The 17,802-nt window shown below is 40.8% G+C and overlaps 2 protein-coding genes and 1 pseudogene across 2 annotated transcripts; 2 read left to right on the forward strand and 1 right to left on the reverse strand.

Annotated features, from left to right (window-relative positions):
• The first annotated feature begins 452 nt into the window (after nucleotides 1-452).
• On the forward strand, nucleotides 453-4,961 carry LOC122662203. Its single transcript, XM_043857782.1, has 2 exons — nucleotides 453-1,021; nucleotides 4,124-4,961. Exons 1-2 carry the CDS (start codon nucleotides 482-484, stop codon nucleotides 4,895-4,897), a joined length of 1,314 nt encoding a protein of 437 aa, XP_043713717.1. The 5' UTR covers nucleotides 453-481; the 3' UTR covers nucleotides 4,898-4,961.
• A 1,141-nt stretch (nucleotides 4,962-6,102) lies between these two features.
• LOC122662866 (serine/threonine-protein kinase-like protein At3g51990) lies at nucleotides 6,103-6,771 on the reverse strand. The gene has a single exon (XM_043858574.1). The coding sequence runs from the start codon at nucleotides 6,769-6,771 to the stop codon at nucleotides 6,103-6,105; it is 669 nt and encodes a 222-aa protein (XP_043714509.1).
• Nucleotides 6,772-15,329: 8,558 nt separating this feature from the next.
• LOC122662868 lies at nucleotides 15,330-17,633 on the forward strand (annotated as a pseudogene).
• Nucleotides 17,634-17,802: the final 169 nt, after the last annotated feature.

Consider the following 17,802-nt stretch of genomic DNA (forward strand, 5'->3'; position numbering starts at 1 on the left):
GTTTTGCAGGTTGCCGATACCCATTCCGATACCATGCACTAAAACCATGATAACCATTGATAGAAAAACGATTATGTTTTGGTCCCCACAGCATAAGCCATAAGGTGGTGAATTCCAAAGCATCGAGTTGAATCAATTGACACTAATTTATTGCGCTAGTTTCTTCGTCACGCAACACAGCAACAGTTAAGTGCAGTTCAGTTTCTGCCTGTCCAAAAGAAGTAAGATCCAGGAAATCGGACGGCTATCTAGAGAGAGAAGGAACGCGAGGAGAAAAGCAAACCAGAAAACAAAAATTCCCTTCCCACTCAAATCCTCATCATCTGCCTGCCAATCTCTCTTTGTGATTTCTGACTTTTCCGTGTCATCGTTGTTTGCTGAGTTCTTTACGGGAGAAAGCGAAACCGTAAGTGAAGGCTTCTATCCAATTAACAAGACAAAGAGGAGGAAGAGATGCAACAGAAGATTCTGAAAAGAAGCAATGAATTTTCATTTTCAGAAGAGATGTGCTTCAGATCTCGATTGGCGTCTCCTCTTTCTAATACTCATTCCTCTTTCCCTTCTTGTCTTTCTCTCTCTTTCCCCCTTCGTCACCAATCCCTACAGTATCTTCTCCTCTTTCACTCCTCCAAAATCCCCTCTCCTCTCTCAAACTCCTCAATCGCCTTCCCTCTCCTTCTCCTCTTCGATTCCATCTCCCACTCCTAGAGAATCATCGCAGCAGACAAAGAAGAGGAAGAAGAAGGAAGAGTTGGACCAGTCGAAAATCGCGATCTGCCTGGTGGGGGGAGCAAGGAGGTTCGAGCTCTCGGGGCCGTCGATCGTGGAGAAGGTTCTGAAGGTGTACAAGAATTCAGATCTTTTCTTGCACAGTCCCTTGGATAGGAATGCCTACAAATTCTCGCTATTGAAGGTAGCTCCACGGCTCGCTTCGGTTCGAATCTTCGAACCCAAACCCATGCCGGAGACAGTGGAACAGATTCGAGTCCTCACCGCCCGCAACTCCCCCAACGGCATTCAGGTAGCGAGCTTTCCGAAATCTCTTGTTATTCTTATTTTACTGTACTTCAAATGCACGCTAATCGTATTATAGCTTTTTAGCCAACAAAATCCTGCACACTTCTGCTACTTCCTGTACGACTGCATTTGTTGTTTTTTTCCGATCTGCGGGGAACTGGAAATGAGTTGAGATTCCCGAAATGATCTGGACTTTCTGCTTAAGCGGACTGCGGAGTTCAAGGCCTTAAATCTACACCTAGGGGTGCAAATTTGGACGGGCTAGCCTAAGCCCACCCGAAGGCCCATTGCCCACCCAAAAATTTCATGGTCTGGGTTAAGTTAGAGATGAGATTTCCAATCCGGCCTGGATTGAGGGCCTAGGTTGATTTTGCTCTGACATGGTGTTGTCATGTATTTATACATAAGGTAAAAACTAGGAATGCATGTGTGGCCATGTGTATGAGAGTGAGAGAGTGATATCCTGGGGTAGACAATATATCTTGGAAAATTATTAGTTCCATTTCTCCAAGTGCCTCTAATAGGGGGGGGGGGGGTTGGGTGGGTGGGTGGATCCCAATCGGGCAGTGTGCTCAGGCAGGGGTATGGTGGTCATTTGCACCTCCCTATTTGAGGAACTTGGGGAAATGGACCTGCTTGGGAAATGCAGCAAATAATGATCCTTTGGTTGGGTTGAGAAGATTCAAGGAGTTGTCCAAGCCCAACCAAACAGAATTTTTTTTGAGGCCCCAACAGGTTTGTGGTTTGCTTGGATCGACTTAGTCAGGTTGGTATGGAGTGGTTTTTTAGACAGCCGAAAGAATTTTGACCATAATATGACACAACCTGTATAGAGCTTACGAGAGAAACTTCCAGTAGCTCCCTTCACATTTACTGGGTAGTATATATGTATTAAGTGTAGTAGGCCGACCTTGGATAGAGTCTATTGGAGGGTAAGGATCCATGTAGTAGACCCCATTTAGTTGACATTCTCTTGACGTGTTGGGTTTTGCCTCTTTCTTCTTACTATTTTTCATCCTTCATTTTTCTATTTATTCTCCATTTTTCATTTATCATTGGGAAAATTTCACGGACACCCCCTGAAAGTATCCAATATCTCAGAAACTTACCATACTTGGTCAAAAAGGCACAGACTACCCTTATTTTATGAAGATATATGAACTTAGTTCACTCTGTTAGGCTTTTGGGGTTAAGTTGCTGTTAGTTTTATCATAATGGCCAAATTATCTTTAGAAAGGATAAATGTACCATAATACCCCTTAAAGGTAAAACCATAGCTGGGCTGAAGGAAGAAGACGCTCGAACGCTGGCTATCGGAGTTCAACCAGGGATTTCACGGCGCTTTCTGGTTCAGAATCAGCGACCCTAGCACAAGACACTGGAATCTCACCTCAAGCCATCGAAGAAGAGAAGGGATTGGTGATCCAGAAGTTGATTGCATCGATAATGAGATGCTCGATTCCCACCTTCTCTGCAACTATTCTGCCCGAAAATGGGAAAATTCCCAATTCTTAAACCAACCTTGTTTTAGCTCAGAGAAGGTGGGAATCGAGCGATCAAAGTCTTTTCCCCCCTGTTTTCAGTCTTCATTAACAAGGCTTAAGCAGCCCCTCATAATTAAATGAATGGATTAAGAAGCAGTTTAGCTTATTTTGAGTAGAGATTATAGTCTCTTTCTTCTTTTCTCTTCTCTCTATCTCTCTCCTCTCCCCTACCCCAAACAATTTGGTTTTCTGGTTCTCTTCTTTCTTCTCCCTCTTCTTATCCTTCTCTTCCATTGATCTGAACCCACCACCAGGAGATCCTCCGTCTAAATAAACACAGAAACAGACTCTGATCGCTCGATTCCCACCTTCTCTGCAACTATTCAGTCCGAAAATGGGAAAATTCCCAATTTTTTTCCCTTTTCCTTTTCTTTTTTTTTTTGTCTTCCTGTTCTTCTCTTCCTAAAAATTCTAAAATCAAACAAGAAACCAATCTGCCTTGAGCAGAGAGTGAAATAGGGTTTAAGAATCTAACCTATTTCCCTAAGGTGGCTGCAGCTCGAAAGAGTTCCAGACCTGGAAGTTGCACGCTGTAGCTGCTGCTCGAAGGAATTCTGCAACTGGAAGAAGTTGCTCCAATGCTACTCTGGCCCTTGCACCGGCCGCTGCTCTCTAGAATCTGGCAGCAGGCAAGCCCAAGCACCGCCGCCGCTTGTAGAGTGGGAATTTAGGAGGAGTAAAAGGGTGAGAAGAAAATGTGAAATGAGGAAGAAGAATGCTAGAGTAAAAAAAAACCCTTCTGCGAATGCTGAAGATGAAGAACCCTGAACGCTCTTCGTGCCAACCCACGGTGGAGATGAAATCGCCCACGGTTGTTCTGTTCTTCTCTAACAGGAAGAATCTGATCTTGTCCTAGTAATTTTTCCAAGAGGGTAAAATTGACATTTTATCTTTGGGATCACCCTCTTAACGTCAGGGGGAAGTTTGCCATTTTGACCAAGTATGTTAAGTTTCTAAGATATTAGATACTTTTAGGGGTTGTCCATGAAATTTTCTCTTTATCATTTTATATTTTCCATTTCTTATATTTTTCCCCATCTCTCTTCTCCCATCTTTTCTTTTCTCTTTTTGGTTACAACGAAGCTTTATAATTCTCTTCTTGTGGAATGAAGTCATTGAAATACTATTTGCTTTTATGATCCGCCAAATCCATGAACCATCCATTATATATGAAAGAAAAATGTTCATTGCGTTGTCGGGGCGCAATGCAACCAGACACATAAGGGTAGATGAAATGATCGCCGCGCCCCGCCTCATGTCTCTAGGCACAGCCTGTGTCCCCGTGCTGTGGTGTAGAGAACACCGTTCCATCTATAAATTATAATATAAAATTAACATAAAAATGATAAAATTAAGAGCTTAATCTTTATATTTGGCTTAACTAGCTCAATCCGCTGGGTTGCGCTCCTAGTTAAACCTTTCTCTCTCTCTCTGTTTTTTTTGGTTGTGGGACTAGAAAAATGGATAAATAGTGATAAATCGTTTGTAGTTTCTTTTCACCCCCTCCAAGTCTCTGCATTTCCGGCATCTGATGGTGCTGCTTGCTATTGTTTGATGTGCAGGGATTGCTACAGTACTTCAAACTGGTAGAAGGGTGCCTAACGATGATCAAGAACTATCAAGCCCAAAACAATTTCACATACGACTGGATCGTCCGAACCCGAGTCGACGCCTACTGGTCTGACCCACTCGACCCCGAAAACTTCGTATCCGGTCGGTACCTGGTCCCCCCTGGCTCCAACTTCGGTGGCCTCAACGACCGTCTCGGCATCGGAGACCTCAAAACCTCCACCGTCGCCCTCTCCCGTCTCTCCCTCATCCCTCGGCTCGACGCCGCCCGTTTACGCCGCCTCAATTCGGAAGCTGCCTTCAAAGCCCAACTTACCAAACAAGGCGTGAGCTACTTCACTAGACGGATTCCCTTCTGCATCGTCAGCGACAGGAAGTACCCCTATCCACCCAAGCGGTTCGGCGTCCCGGTCGCCTCTCTATTGAGCCCCGGTCCACTTAGCGGAGCCAAGTGCAGGCCGTGCACGCCGGTTTGCGCTGGTCCATGCGTGGCCGGTGTAGCGGGGAAGCTTTACAAGGGTTGGAGCTGGACCAACTGGTCCAACGGGTCCCTTCGGCTTTGCGACTCCCATTCCGGTTGGGAGACCGGATGGCAAAAGATCTTCGATCGCGTTGCTGGTGAGAAGCTCGCGACTGCAAGGAAACGAGTCTCGGCGTTAAAGTTAAAGGAATGCATTAATGATTTTGATGAGATGAAGAGACGGACCGGTAATTGGGACGTTCCTCCTGCGGCAGAGATTTGTAAGCTCGGGTTGGGTCCCAAGTAAAGCCGAGGATTCGTTTTGTAAATAGAGCGATAAAGATGGGGTATTTTCGGACTTGTAAGACAAATTCTTTCGTTTTAAAATTTTCAAGGGTTTTGTTTTGGTATGTAGGGAGTTGCGATGAGCGGCCACTTTTACAGTTTACACTAACCATATTTTTTGGTTGACATAGAATATGTATTTTTCTTTTCATTTCTTGGTCTCTTCATTATTAGAAAACTGAATCCGCATTCTCTTATGGCAGTCTTCTTGGCCGAAAATGGTCATCGGCAAATGGTTTAATATAAAGAGTAGAGTGGATGAGTTTGTTGGGTAAAACAATCCCTTTAACCACTTGTGTGCAAGTTAATGGAGATTCACAACGATAACCAAATATGTGTAGAGTAATAATACAGAAATAAATCAATCAAACCACAAAAACACATCGATTTTAACTTGAAAAATCCTTCCAAAGCAAAAGAAAAAAACCACGAGACCTAGTCTAGGTAAAACTTCCACTATGCAAATAATAATGGAGTTATAATATTCTTTTCTAAAGGTTACCAAAGCATCAAGAGAAATAACCAAATACCCTATTCTTGGATTGCAAAATAACTCACCAAATAACAAGGTGGATTCATAAGAAAAACAACACTCTCACCTCAATACTGGCAATGACAAAATAGGAAGAAATACACCTTTCCTGATTCTCTGGATCAAGAGATCGCTGTCATACCGCACACCATAACCCGAGTATAGAGCACCCAAAAAAATTTTACTGTTTTTTTTTAATCTTCCTTCCTGCGGATGTTTATTCTCACAGAAGCTTGGTCTCGGCTTATAGTGCGTCTTGTTCGAAAAAATACACAAAAAGAATGAGAGAGCTAAAGGCATCCACGTATCTCTCTTACCACTTTTGGTTTTATTATAGGGTAAAGTACACGTACTCACCTGTAATGCACCCAATATTCCTTGTACCCCTTAAGCTTTTGATAAGTCCACGTACCACCCTTCAATATTCCACGTACCACCACTGCTTTAACCCCCCTAATGCCATTTAAATCCACACTAGGTATTAAATCCTAAAAGATGACCAAATTACTATTTCTTCTATCTATTCTAAAATTTGAAAAGACCTAATTGCCTTGACTTATTTGCTAAAATTAAAAAGACCAAAATGCCCTCATCTTCCCCAAATCATCATCTTCCGCTGGCGGCGTTGACCAGAGCTAGAAATTATCAACGTGGCAACGCAACGCAAGCCCGAAATCGCCCAATCTCGCATTGAAATTCCGATCAATCAACATATTTGCAGACTTGATGTCTCTGTGAATTACAGGAGGAATGGAGGAGTGAAGAGTATCAATAGCCTCAGCAGTCTGAAGGGCTAGTCTGATTCTTCGACCCCAATTGGGGGGTCGAGAACTGTTGTGAAGAACTTCGTAAAGGGTTCCATTACTCATGAATTCGACAACAAGAAGACGATCTCTTGAATCGTTCATGAAGCCCAATAAGTTCACGAGTCGAGGACCGTGGACTTTGAAGAGGATATCAATCTCGTTGTCCACTTCGTTGCTGTTGCTGTCGGCAGAGGATGCAGCACGAGAAATGACGCCGCCGTCGCCTCTGGAGGATTTCTTGATGGCGACAAGACAGCCGCTGCGAAGGACGCCCTTATAAACGCAACTATGGCTGCCTCTACCCAATAGTTTCTGAGCTGAGAAACCATTGGTGGCTTCTTCAAGGTCACTGTCCTCGAATTGTTGGATCTTGAGGGTTTCTTCTCTCTGATTCTTCTTCTTGGGTTTGTGGGCAGAGTAGGTGGAGATGGAGCTTGTACTGGTGTTGGAATTGGAGGTTAAGACAGCAGATTCAGCTCTGCAGCTAAGATATCCCATCAATTTTGATTGAAGAAGACTGATGAGAAGTGAGAGATCATAAAATCAACAACATACAGAAACTGTTTTTTCTTCAACCATGAAGCCTGCAACTCTGCGAGCTTTGAAGATGGATAATAACTAAGAAATAGAAAGCAATAAGAGAGGAGAGAGAGGAGAGACTTTTAAGTCTTTTGCAGGTGAAGATGTGAAATGGGATTGGAAATTTGGTTTCTTGGAAGATTGGAATAAATGGATACCATTAATCATGCCCACCAAATTGAATTTAAAGTATTATATACCGATTAATGCTTAGATTGGTGAAAAATGTTCCAAGTACTTTTGTTTTTTTTGGGTAATCGTATTCGTTCCATGTTTAGATAAGAAAATTTTCCGGCCTTTTGGTATGGCAGCTGCTAAAGGCGGCAGTGGGATTTTGAAACCCTAAAATGGGTTTAGGGTTTCATGTTTTGGAGAAACGATAAGGAGAAGAAGATGGTTGGTGGTATTAATGGTGATGGATGGTGGTGGTGGTATTGGGTATGTAAAAGAAGATAATGATTTGGAGAAGATCAGGGCATTTTGGTATTTTTATATTTTAGCAAATAGGTCAGGGCAATTAGCTCTTTTCAAATTTTAGAAAAGATAGAAGAAATGGTAGTTTGATCATTTCTTAACATTTAACATTTGGTGTGAACTTAAATGGCATTAGGGGGTAAAGTAAGAGTGATACGTGGAATATTGAAGGGTGATACGTGGACTTATCAAAAGCTTAGGGGTACGAGGAATATTGGGTGCATTAGAGGGTACGTGTACTTTAGCCTTTATTATATATATATATTGGCAAAAATGAGTTTATATTATAAAAAAAGAAAAGGAAAGGAAATTACAAACGGAGGGACTTTCTCCCACGGGCATCGTCCCTAACTAACTACCCTTTATTGTATTAGATACATTGAGAGAAAAGCGCCATCAAGGCGGTTTGTGCTTCACCGCTTTCAAACCAAATAGCAGGTGGGTCCCCCTTCACGTGAGGAGGAAGAGGAACCCAACCCCAACAGAGTTTTATTATTTTTATTATTATTATTTTTTGGTTAAGAGGAGCTTATATTAGTAGAATAAAAGAGATTACAATCTTGTCATATCCGAAGCATTATTCCTTATTTTAGTGGAAAGCGTTTCGGTAGACAATTAGTATTTAAATCAAGTTCATGCACATAATGAAGAAAGCCAACTAAGTGATCCGCACAAACATTTATCTCCCTAACATGATGAATGAAACTGCAACTTCGAAAACCATCACGCAAACTTCGGATCTCCTCTAGTAGCCAAAGTAATTCTCAACGAGCTTGGAAGGTCCCCACGATCATTTGCACCGCCACCATTGAATCAGAATGCAAACCTTGGATCTCCTCTAGTTTTATTTTTCCCATCACATTTTGAGTCTAATGATTTTCTAAAGGGTATTTCTTTTTGGGTTTTTCGCTTCTACCATTTACAATCAACTTTGGGTACAAATAACAGGAGGATCTATTTTGACGACGTTGGATATTTTGACAATGGATGTGTGTTCATCAAATCCAATTTAATGAAACTAAATTAATAATTATAATTTTATATTATGTGTTTGTTATAATTCTTCTTTTATGTGTAATGGTTTGATAGTACTATATATTTGTTCTCAACCATAGATAGTCTGAGCACTTTGTTCTAGTGTTGCCATATAGTATATTTTCTCAATAGGGATTGAAATGGAAATATACATACAGGCATGGTTTAAAGTATCGACCGATATGATACATATTGATACGTCTCCCTTTTTAAAAAAAAATGAACTGTCTTAAATTGTATCGATCAATACGAGCCGATATGATACGATACGACTGATATGTATCGATTCCATCAATACGTCCAGTAAAGGGTTCTGTGGATGGTTTAATACGTATCGATATGTACATGTCGATACGGCTCAATACATATTGATACATACCGATACGTACTGATACCATCGATACATTCCATAAAAAAGCCATTTTCACTCACAGACTCGATACAACTCCTAATCTAACAAAAAAATGAAGAAAAACTCTCAACCAAAAGTCTAAAATCTTGCATTTAATCTTGATTTTTCACACTTTTAAACTAAAAAAACGAATCAAAGAGTGCTACAACATCATCCTTTGCATCATCCAATACTCTTCATGGCTATAGACGATTACAACATGTAAGAAACCTCATCTCTTATAACAATTTTAATTTAATGCACTTGTTTGGTTATACATTAATCACCATTTTAGGTTTTATGCATGACACTTATTATATATTGCTTATTTATATTTTTTTTGTTTCAAAAGTGTATTTCCACTTGTATTTTGATCATTTTTATGCGTAACTGTATTGTTCAATACGTATCTCCGAAACGATATGATACGTCTCTTAAAATCACCCGATCGATACGATATCCGATACCGATACTTTAAACCTTGCATACAGACACATGTATATATTGAACATTAGATCCCTGAATGTTTGAGTGCCCGTTGTATTTGGCAACATGAATTTTTGGTAGTTTTTTTTTTTTTTTTTCCTATACTTGAGAGACATTTACAATTGTTTTCATGTTTTGTGCCTCTGTTGTGTGCTAATGGTTGATGTCTACCGATAAGACTAATTACACACCGACCGTTTAACGTATATGATATAAATGAGAATATGGGTGATACTCAATAAGGTTTCCAATACGCATATAGGAGAATAACCAATTGGGAATAATGTTTTTGATCCAATCACTGGTCTTGTCACTCTTGTATTGATGTACAATAGATTAGGGTTTGTAGAGGTGATTTTATTCCATCCTTGTTGTGAATGTTAGTAGTGTGAAGAAGAAAACGTTATAAAAATTTCTACTATTAGGAGTTTTCAAGTTACGCCTCTATAGTGTCGTCTTTTTAGTAGAGTTAAGAATCATTTAAACACCATTTAAGATGATAATGTTCGTTAGATTGTAATCTTCTTCACTAACTTTATCAAGAGATTCAATTGACCAACTTAATCAAAGCTGTCTTTTAGACAAGTTGGTTAATTTTGTTGACACCATTTGAATGAAAGAAAAGAGGTTGAAAGCTGGGCCGGTTTTAAAACATTGATTATTAGCTTGAACTTTAACCATGCATGGTTACAATTTAAGTAGATAATTAACTTGAATTGCCTTCCATTGGATTTAGGCATGTTCATGCCATGTGATCATACAATAACAAACGCCCAGTAGATAAGAAGAGACGACAACAAAATTCAAATAATCACATAAAATTGTTAAAGAAATGGTGATCAAAATTTCTGAGTTTTACAGAGCATGAGTTTCGTAGTCGACATATGAATGAGCTACTGTTTAGAGTACAAAATGGTTTCTTAATGAAACTATGGAAGATCGAGGAGGAATTAAAGATGGTTTTCCCTTATTTAAGTCCCCAAAAGATCAAGTGCATAAGAGTCTCGGCCTTCTGCTCTTCGTCTCTCCTCTGCTTCTCCTCGCTAACTTTCCACTTCGCTTGACTGACGCCGTCGGCAAATCGCCCAACTTGGTTGTTGGACTTGCCGTGCTCCGCCAACTTGCTTGCTTGTAGAGTATTCAGCGCCGCCTCGAATTTGCAAATTCGTGGATTGCTATTCATCTTCGATCTCCTATTCTGTTTCTTTTCTTTGCTTTAAGATGGGAGGAAGAGAATGGCTTACGAAAATGGTAAGAAAGGTTTTGAAGGTGGAAGCTATGAAAGTGATCTTTTCGATCTGTAGAATTTGCAGTTTGCAGGGCTTAGGAGACAAGTGTGGCCTGCCATAGCTCATAAATAAAGCTTCATTAACTCATCAGGTAATGGTTTGGGTAAAAACCTACGTTTCTGGTTTCTACTCTGTTCCAAAGGCGCCCACAGAGGCGTTTCAGATCTGTTGGTCCTTGTGAATACCCCAGGTTTTGGTGAAACCACCAGCGACCGCCCACTAAACCGACCTCGGACTTGTTTCTATGTAATTAATTGGTAAATGTTGAAATTTTTTTCAACATTTGAGTTTAGGGAAAATATCTTCCCCCTCCCCTCTAAGTTTGTTTAATATCAATCCATTACCTAAGTTTTGAAAAATATCTTTTCCCTCCCCTATTTTATAAAGTTACTATCAACCGTACCCTAAGTATGTAACGCTGTTTAAAAAACATGTGTATAAACAAAATTACCCTTTTTAATATCTATTGAAAGCATACGTCTTTCTCTCTTGCTTATTAAAAGACTATATTACCCTTTTTTTAAAAGGTTGGATAAGTGATAGGTAGGGATGTAAACGGATCGAATTCGGTCGGATAGTAGCATTATCATATTCGTATTCGATTATATTCGGACGGATTCGGATAATTTCCGAATAGTGATTTTTTGAATATAGGTTCTCCTAAATGGATATGAAAACGGATTGAATACGATTTTTCGACTATCCATTGACATATTTACGATTTTTATGATGAGGGTTAGGGTTGAGACTTAAGAGTTCAGTAATTACCCTTTCTTCTACTCTTCTTAGTCATTTATTCTCTTACGTTTTTTACTTTTGATTTTTTAATAGATACGTAATTCCATGTATCACATTGCATAAAACAATATATATAAACCAATAGCAAATCTAGAAAAAGAATCACATTATCTTAGCTTATAAATTTATAAAAATAAGATAATAAAATCCAATGAGGTAACTTAAAAGGATAGACAAACACAGAGTTATATTTCAGATATTTTATTACCGTCAGACTGTTAAACGAATCGAATAATAATCGGTCGGATAGGGGGATTATCATATTCGTATCCGATTAGTTTCGGACGGATTCGGATTCTCCTAAATGGATACGAACATGCATCGAATACGGATTTACGAATATCCATTTACATCCCTAGTGATAGGTAAAGGCGGTTGAATGCATTCAACCCAATCCAGACCGGTTTGGGTTTACCAAACCAAATCGGTTTGCCATTTAAACAAAACAAACTCCATCATTCCAGATTTCAGATCTGAAACCCTCGATTCTTCTTCCCAGCGACGATTGCATTCTCTTGTTCTTTCCTCTTAAAAAATCCAATCATTCCAGATTTCAAATCTGAAACCCTCGATTCTGTGTTATCTCTCTCTCACAAACTCTGATCTGCCATGAGTTTATCGCCCAATCAGACAAATGTGTCTCTCTCTTTGCATCCACTTTGAATGATACATCAAGTTTGTGAATTTTTGAATTCCGTTGCAATGACAGAGGAACTTGGTAAAGAACAGACTTCGCTTGTACAGTAACAACTCGGGATCTAACCAAATGTGCAAATTTGCATCCACAAGCCAAAATGAAATGCCATTCGTCACTCGAGACCGAAAGAATGATCTTTTCCATCCAAAAGTTGGCCAAGAAATGGGGTTAAATCGATGTCATACGAAGGTAGATTGAAAGCCCTAATTGCCACAAGCGGTACGCAGCACAACGGATTGATTCCTCCGTAAATATGACAGGAAAAAGGGTCTGTGACCCAACAAAAACAGCATCGATCGTCTCAAAAACCTGCTGTTAAATCGATTTTTGGTTTTAGTATTATGTTTTTGCTGAGATTTACTTCCTGGTTCCAGTATTAGTCAATCACTAATACCCCATTGTTATTTGTTGATCTGATTCGGCAAATTACTCCCTAATTTCTGGCTCAACTTGGATTATTCTCTAATTTCAGATCTGTCCATAAGATTGCTCTGTAATTCTCAGCAACTGTTCTACTAATGATTTCCTAAACTCGATTTGAGTTCAAATCTATTCTGACCATTTGATTTTCTATTATCTGAAATCTCCATTACCTCGATCTATGGGCAAGTTGTTTAGTTTGATGTAAGCATCGGAAGGGTTCGAGTACCAGAACTCATCATTTCCATGAAACGACACATAAATCTCCAAAACAGCTCTGTAAGTATTCAGGGGAATCTAGATCCGTTTCGAGTGAACATCCAATTCATTCTCAATTCGAAACCAAAACCCATCATCGTCATCGCTTTCTATTGGTACTACCAAATCTGCAGGTGAAGACGTCGTTGACAATATTCTCGAGCATGACTGAGAGGGTGAGATTGGAGCGGGAGAGAAGAGAGAAGTATATGGTGACATCCATAGTCATTGTGCCTTTCTGCTGCGGCCTCTCTGTCGCAGGTAAATTCGAGTAGCAGGGGAAGGGAAGGGGAAGAGGGTGTGAAGTTTGGGGATGGCTGCTACAGCCAAAGCCGTAGAAGATCTGAATCCGCAACGGGGATTTTGGGATTGGAGGGGTAAAAATGGAATTAAAATAAATTAAGGGTAATTTGGGGTTTTAGATAAAGTGGACCTGTCCACGGCATCACTTAATGATAGTTTTTAACGGTTTGGGTACGGTTTATAGTACCTTTATAAAGTAGGGGAGGAGGAATATATTTTTCAAAACTTAGGTACTGGATTGATATTAGACAACCTTAGAGGGGAGGGAGATGATATTTTCCCTTGATTTTAAGAATAAAATATGACATAGAATATATTGTAAGATTCTTAATGCTTGTTTGTCATTTATTTTAGGGTCCTCCTAAATGTCACTATGAAAAGTGGAACAGATCATTTCAATGATCATTTCACTGTATTTTTATCTACTCTCTTGATTCATTTTGATGAGTGGAGATAAAAAGTTAAATTTGTAAATTAAACCCTAAGAGAATATTTCTCTCTCACATGCTTTCCCCCTGTAGCCATCGCCCCTCTTTCTCTTTGTCGCCCCACTTTCCCATGCTCCCCTCAGTAACTCAGGAGCTTACATGGGATGCTTGCCATGGTTGCTGGGTGAACGAAAGGGGGTTTATTTTCTGAAACACCCATCGACTAAAGTGATGGGCAGAAAAGGGTTTCAATGATGGGGGTTGGCTCAGGCCCCTCAACAACACAATCATGATTCAACTCTGCTTCACCATCCTCGGTGGTGAAATTGTACAAAAGTAAGATTATTTGGGGTGGTGAGTGGCTGTATGCCCTTTGGATTTTGAAACCTAGAAAAATGCAACCTGTTGCCGCCGAAAAGCCTCCTGATGACGAGTGTGACCTGCAAGGGAAGAAAAGACAAAGAAGATACCGGAGTAGACTCTGAGGGGGATTCTCTGATGCCAAAGTCAGTCTGGCACACAGATGATTTGATGAGAGGGGTACAGAGAGGAGTAAGTAAATAAAGTTGAGAATGTCGTACCTGGGGCCCCCTCTTCCCTTTTTATACCTGGCACAGTTATCGAGGTGGTTGGTAGCTTCCCTGTCTCCCACCTTCTGACACGTAGTAGTAGTGGGGTCGGTTATCTGCCTAAATGAGTGGGGATGTCTCCTAGTGGGAAACGAGATTCCCTCCTATGTGTCGTTTGCTCTGACGGCTCTTTGGATCGTGTTCTGAGTGGATGCGTGCCCCCAACCTAAGCTCTATGGCACGTGTCGTGTGATCCGTCATGCTGGCTGCGTGCTGGGATTGTGCCATGTGTCGACTGTCTGCTGGTCAGATATTTTTGGGTGTGTCACAACCTATAAAACCTTTCAATCCAACTGACATGAATCTTGACAATCTGATGATCCAAACTCCGACTTGGTTAGAAAGATGGAAGGTTGTTTATGTTTTAGTGGGCTTGTGCCGAAAATCCCAGGGTCATCTGAGGCTAGATGGAGCACCACATTGGCTACATCTTGAACATCACTAGTCGCTCCAACCATTCTCTGGCTCCATGAACGATCTGGATTGCATTGGAATTGAGGTCTTAACAAATTTCATTGCAGTTGCAGCAGCCCACTGAAGAATACATCAAAAGAGTACCATTGTTACTTGAATCCATGGCTATATGTTATATACTCTATAGAGAGAGGGCGAGGACAAGGAGGGGATGTCGGAGCTGGAGAGGGAGGAACGGGAGCCGAAGAAACATAGGTTATATACATAGGTTATATGTGATCCATCTGAGGAAACAAAGAGTGTTATCAAGATGTTGAAAATTTTACAAGGAAAGATTGGGAGTAGATTCTCTCTGATGCCCGAGTGTAGTTTCGGGGGAAGGAAGGGGTTGGAAAGAGGACCATGTTCAATAAGGGATATTTAGGACAATTCTTGGTGGGGGGGGGGGGGGGAGTGAGGGACTACACTGATTTGGATGGGGGGGGGTGTGCAATTTCAATTTTGAGCTGGTGTTGTGGGAATTTTTTCCTCAAAAAGCTTTTAGCAATGAAAATTTTGCATTGGTCATCAGTCACAAGGATGTACTCATGTAACTACAATGTGAAAATAGTGAGGCGCCATACTTCACTAGGCATAGTGACATCTAGATTTTCCCTAAAAATAAATGGTGGAAAATTTGATCTTATGATAAAAAGTTTTGGGTTAATTTCACGGACACCCCTTGTAAGTATATGAAATATCACGGACATACCAAACTTTGGAAAAATATCATAGACTACCCTTACTTTATGTTTTTATTTCAACTTAGTCCACTCGTTAGGTCTGTGCAGTTAAGTTGTTGTTCATTCTTTTATAATGACGAAATTATCCTTACCACATGGTGAACTTACCATAATACCCTTAAGGGTACTGCCCCATTTGCAAAGGGAGTCTCTTGACAATAGTCGTTGCTGTCCCGTTCTAGTGGCGTGGCTGTTTGCGGCGTATGCTAAGTTGGTGTTGCAGGTTCCGGCACCAGTCCGGCGTCGTCATCAGATGGGCCTATGATGCAGGACGATTCGCAGAAGTGTATGAATTAGCTGCAAATGTCGCTTCTCAGTCGCAACATCCACATTCCACAGCCTAATGTGACATGCGATGCAATCCTTTGTTTCTGCGGGATTCGGCTTCATCAGATCACCTCCTTGAGCTGTCCCGCTGCGTTTAATTTCTTCGCACCATTACGCCACGCCCACTGCCGTCGTTAGGAGCTTGGAGTGGAATTGCAGAAACTCCTCCTATTCGGCTTCACTAGGTGCCTTGGAACCCTCGAGAAGGTTAGTAATCTCTCTCTCTCTCTCTCTCTCACACACACACACACACATTTTCCCACAAGAGGATTTTCGATAAGGATTACTTCTGCTATTTTTATCAATTTGATTTGTTGCAATTTTCTACAAAATTACTACTTGTTTTAGTCGGTGTTTTTCATTCAAATATAGTATTAGAACTGATAAACTATGGAACATGGAAGAAGAACAATATTAAACAGAACTTCATTATTATTGCATACCTATCGATTACAAAGAAGGGGCCTCATATATATAGGCCTATGAGAAACAACTTACCTAATATAAGAGGTACTACTTACCTATAATAGTAGATGTATATATAAGTGAAGGAATCCACATGTTGGAAACTCAATCACCTATAAGGATTACAATATGATATTATACTATTCATGGAAGATTGAGAGAGATACATTGAAGATTACATAAGATTATGATACTAATTCCTAATATAACTGAACTACTTACCTAATGTGCTGTTGAGATAAGGATGGAAGATCTGGAAGATCCTTCTCTTATTCTAATACTAATATATCTCTAATATATAGTATTAAAAATCAAAATATGATGAAAGGACTCTCCTTCTCTCTCTCCCCACTTATTCATTTTTTATTTTTAAATTTTGAATTCTTGTCAATGAGAAGAACAGAACAAAGTTTCTGGTGGGTGCAGCAAGAAAAATTAGGAAATGGCCGAAAAAAGTATTGCTCTATATGTATGCTACAGTCTAGTCTCCACTCTTTTTGTGTTTTCCTTTTGTTGTGATGAAATTAGTAAATTCTGTTTGTGTTCCTCTCTGTCTATCGTCAATCTGCAACCTTTGCTTTCGTTTTCATCTGGCAGATGGCAATGGCAGATGGGCAGAGTATTCTGTGTTTGTTTCCTTTTTTTGTTTCATATAGCATAAGACTTTTTTGGACTACGCTATACGTTGGTGGTCGATACCATATATAGAATGACGAAATTGCCCCTTTTTTTGCTCCACTCTTCTTCATTGGGAACAGCTGAAGGAAGATGGGAAGAATGGGACAGCAGGGGGAGAAAGGAGGAGCAGCGACGGCGACGGTTAGGGGTGCAAGTTTGGCCCTGCCGGCCCGAACCCACCCTGGCCCGCCTTGAGCCCGAACAGGGTCTAGGTTGAGATATTTGGCCCTGAGGGCGGGTCAGGGCTAGAAACTTCTGGCCCTGAGTTAGGGTCGGGTCGGGTTAGGGTTGAGGCCTCGAGCTAAGCTTGGCCTGGCCCGGCCCGACCCTGATTTAAGTTATACTATAAAATATATATTGATATAATTTATATATTATGAACTTTAAATTTCACCCACATTTTTTTATATAATATACTATATATGAAGACAATAAATGTTATAATATAATTTATTATATTGTTATTTTATGTAAAATTAATAAGTTCTTCCCAGCCCATTCCAACCCATGCATTTCTTTTCCCCTCCCCATGATCAGGGCCAATTAGGGTCGGCCCGGTCCGACCCTGAGGGCGGGTTAGGGTTGGATTTTTCTGGCCCTGAGTCAGGGTCGGGTCGGGCTTGGGCCCAGCTAAGGGGACTTAGGGTTGGGCTAGGGTTCTATAAAGCCCGGCCCAACCCGACCCTGTTGCAGCCCTAGCGACGGTGATGAGAGAGCGAGGAAGATGATTAGCAAGGACTGCCAACTCAAGGGGCTGACGTCGCTGATGGCAAGGAACAAAACGGCGTACATACCAATGGTGTCAGCGGTATTGAGGGCTATGATGTACAGTGCGCACCCTCCACACCAGTCCAAGTGCAGCCCAGACCATGAGAACAATGCCCCATTTGCAGAGGGAGTCTCTTGACAGAACCCAACAGGGAATCCCTTTGATTCCAGCCAATTCGTCTTGGCTATCTATTTCCCTTGCCTCTCTGCCGAGATCGGTTGTAACCTCATCGGAATGGGCTCCGCCGGTGTCACTGGTTTCCAAGATCCCTGAATCTAGAAATCTTTCCTTTTCTCTTTAGGAATTG

The sequence above is a fragment of the Telopea speciosissima genome, chromosome 5 (genome assembly GCF_018873765.1).
Source record: "Telopea speciosissima isolate NSW1024214 ecotype Mountain lineage chromosome 5, Tspe_v1, whole genome shotgun sequence".
NCBI classification, from domain to species: Eukaryota; Viridiplantae; Streptophyta; class Magnoliopsida; order Proteales; family Proteaceae; genus Telopea; species Telopea speciosissima.

Bases quoted from the DNA above. Each gene is read 5' to 3' on its own strand.
- LOC122662203 (XM_043857782.1), top strand. From the start codon at position 482: ATGAATTTTCATTTTCAGAAGAGATGTGCTTCAGATCTCGATTGGCGT. The intron at 1,022-4,123 runs GTAGCGAGCTTT...TTTGATGTGCAG, and splicing joins ACTCCCCCAACGGCATTCAG to GGATTGCTACAGTACTTCAA.
- LOC122662866 (XM_043858574.1), bottom strand. From the start codon at position 6,771: ATGGGATATCTTAGCTGCAGAGCTGAATCTGCTGTCTTAACCTCCAAT.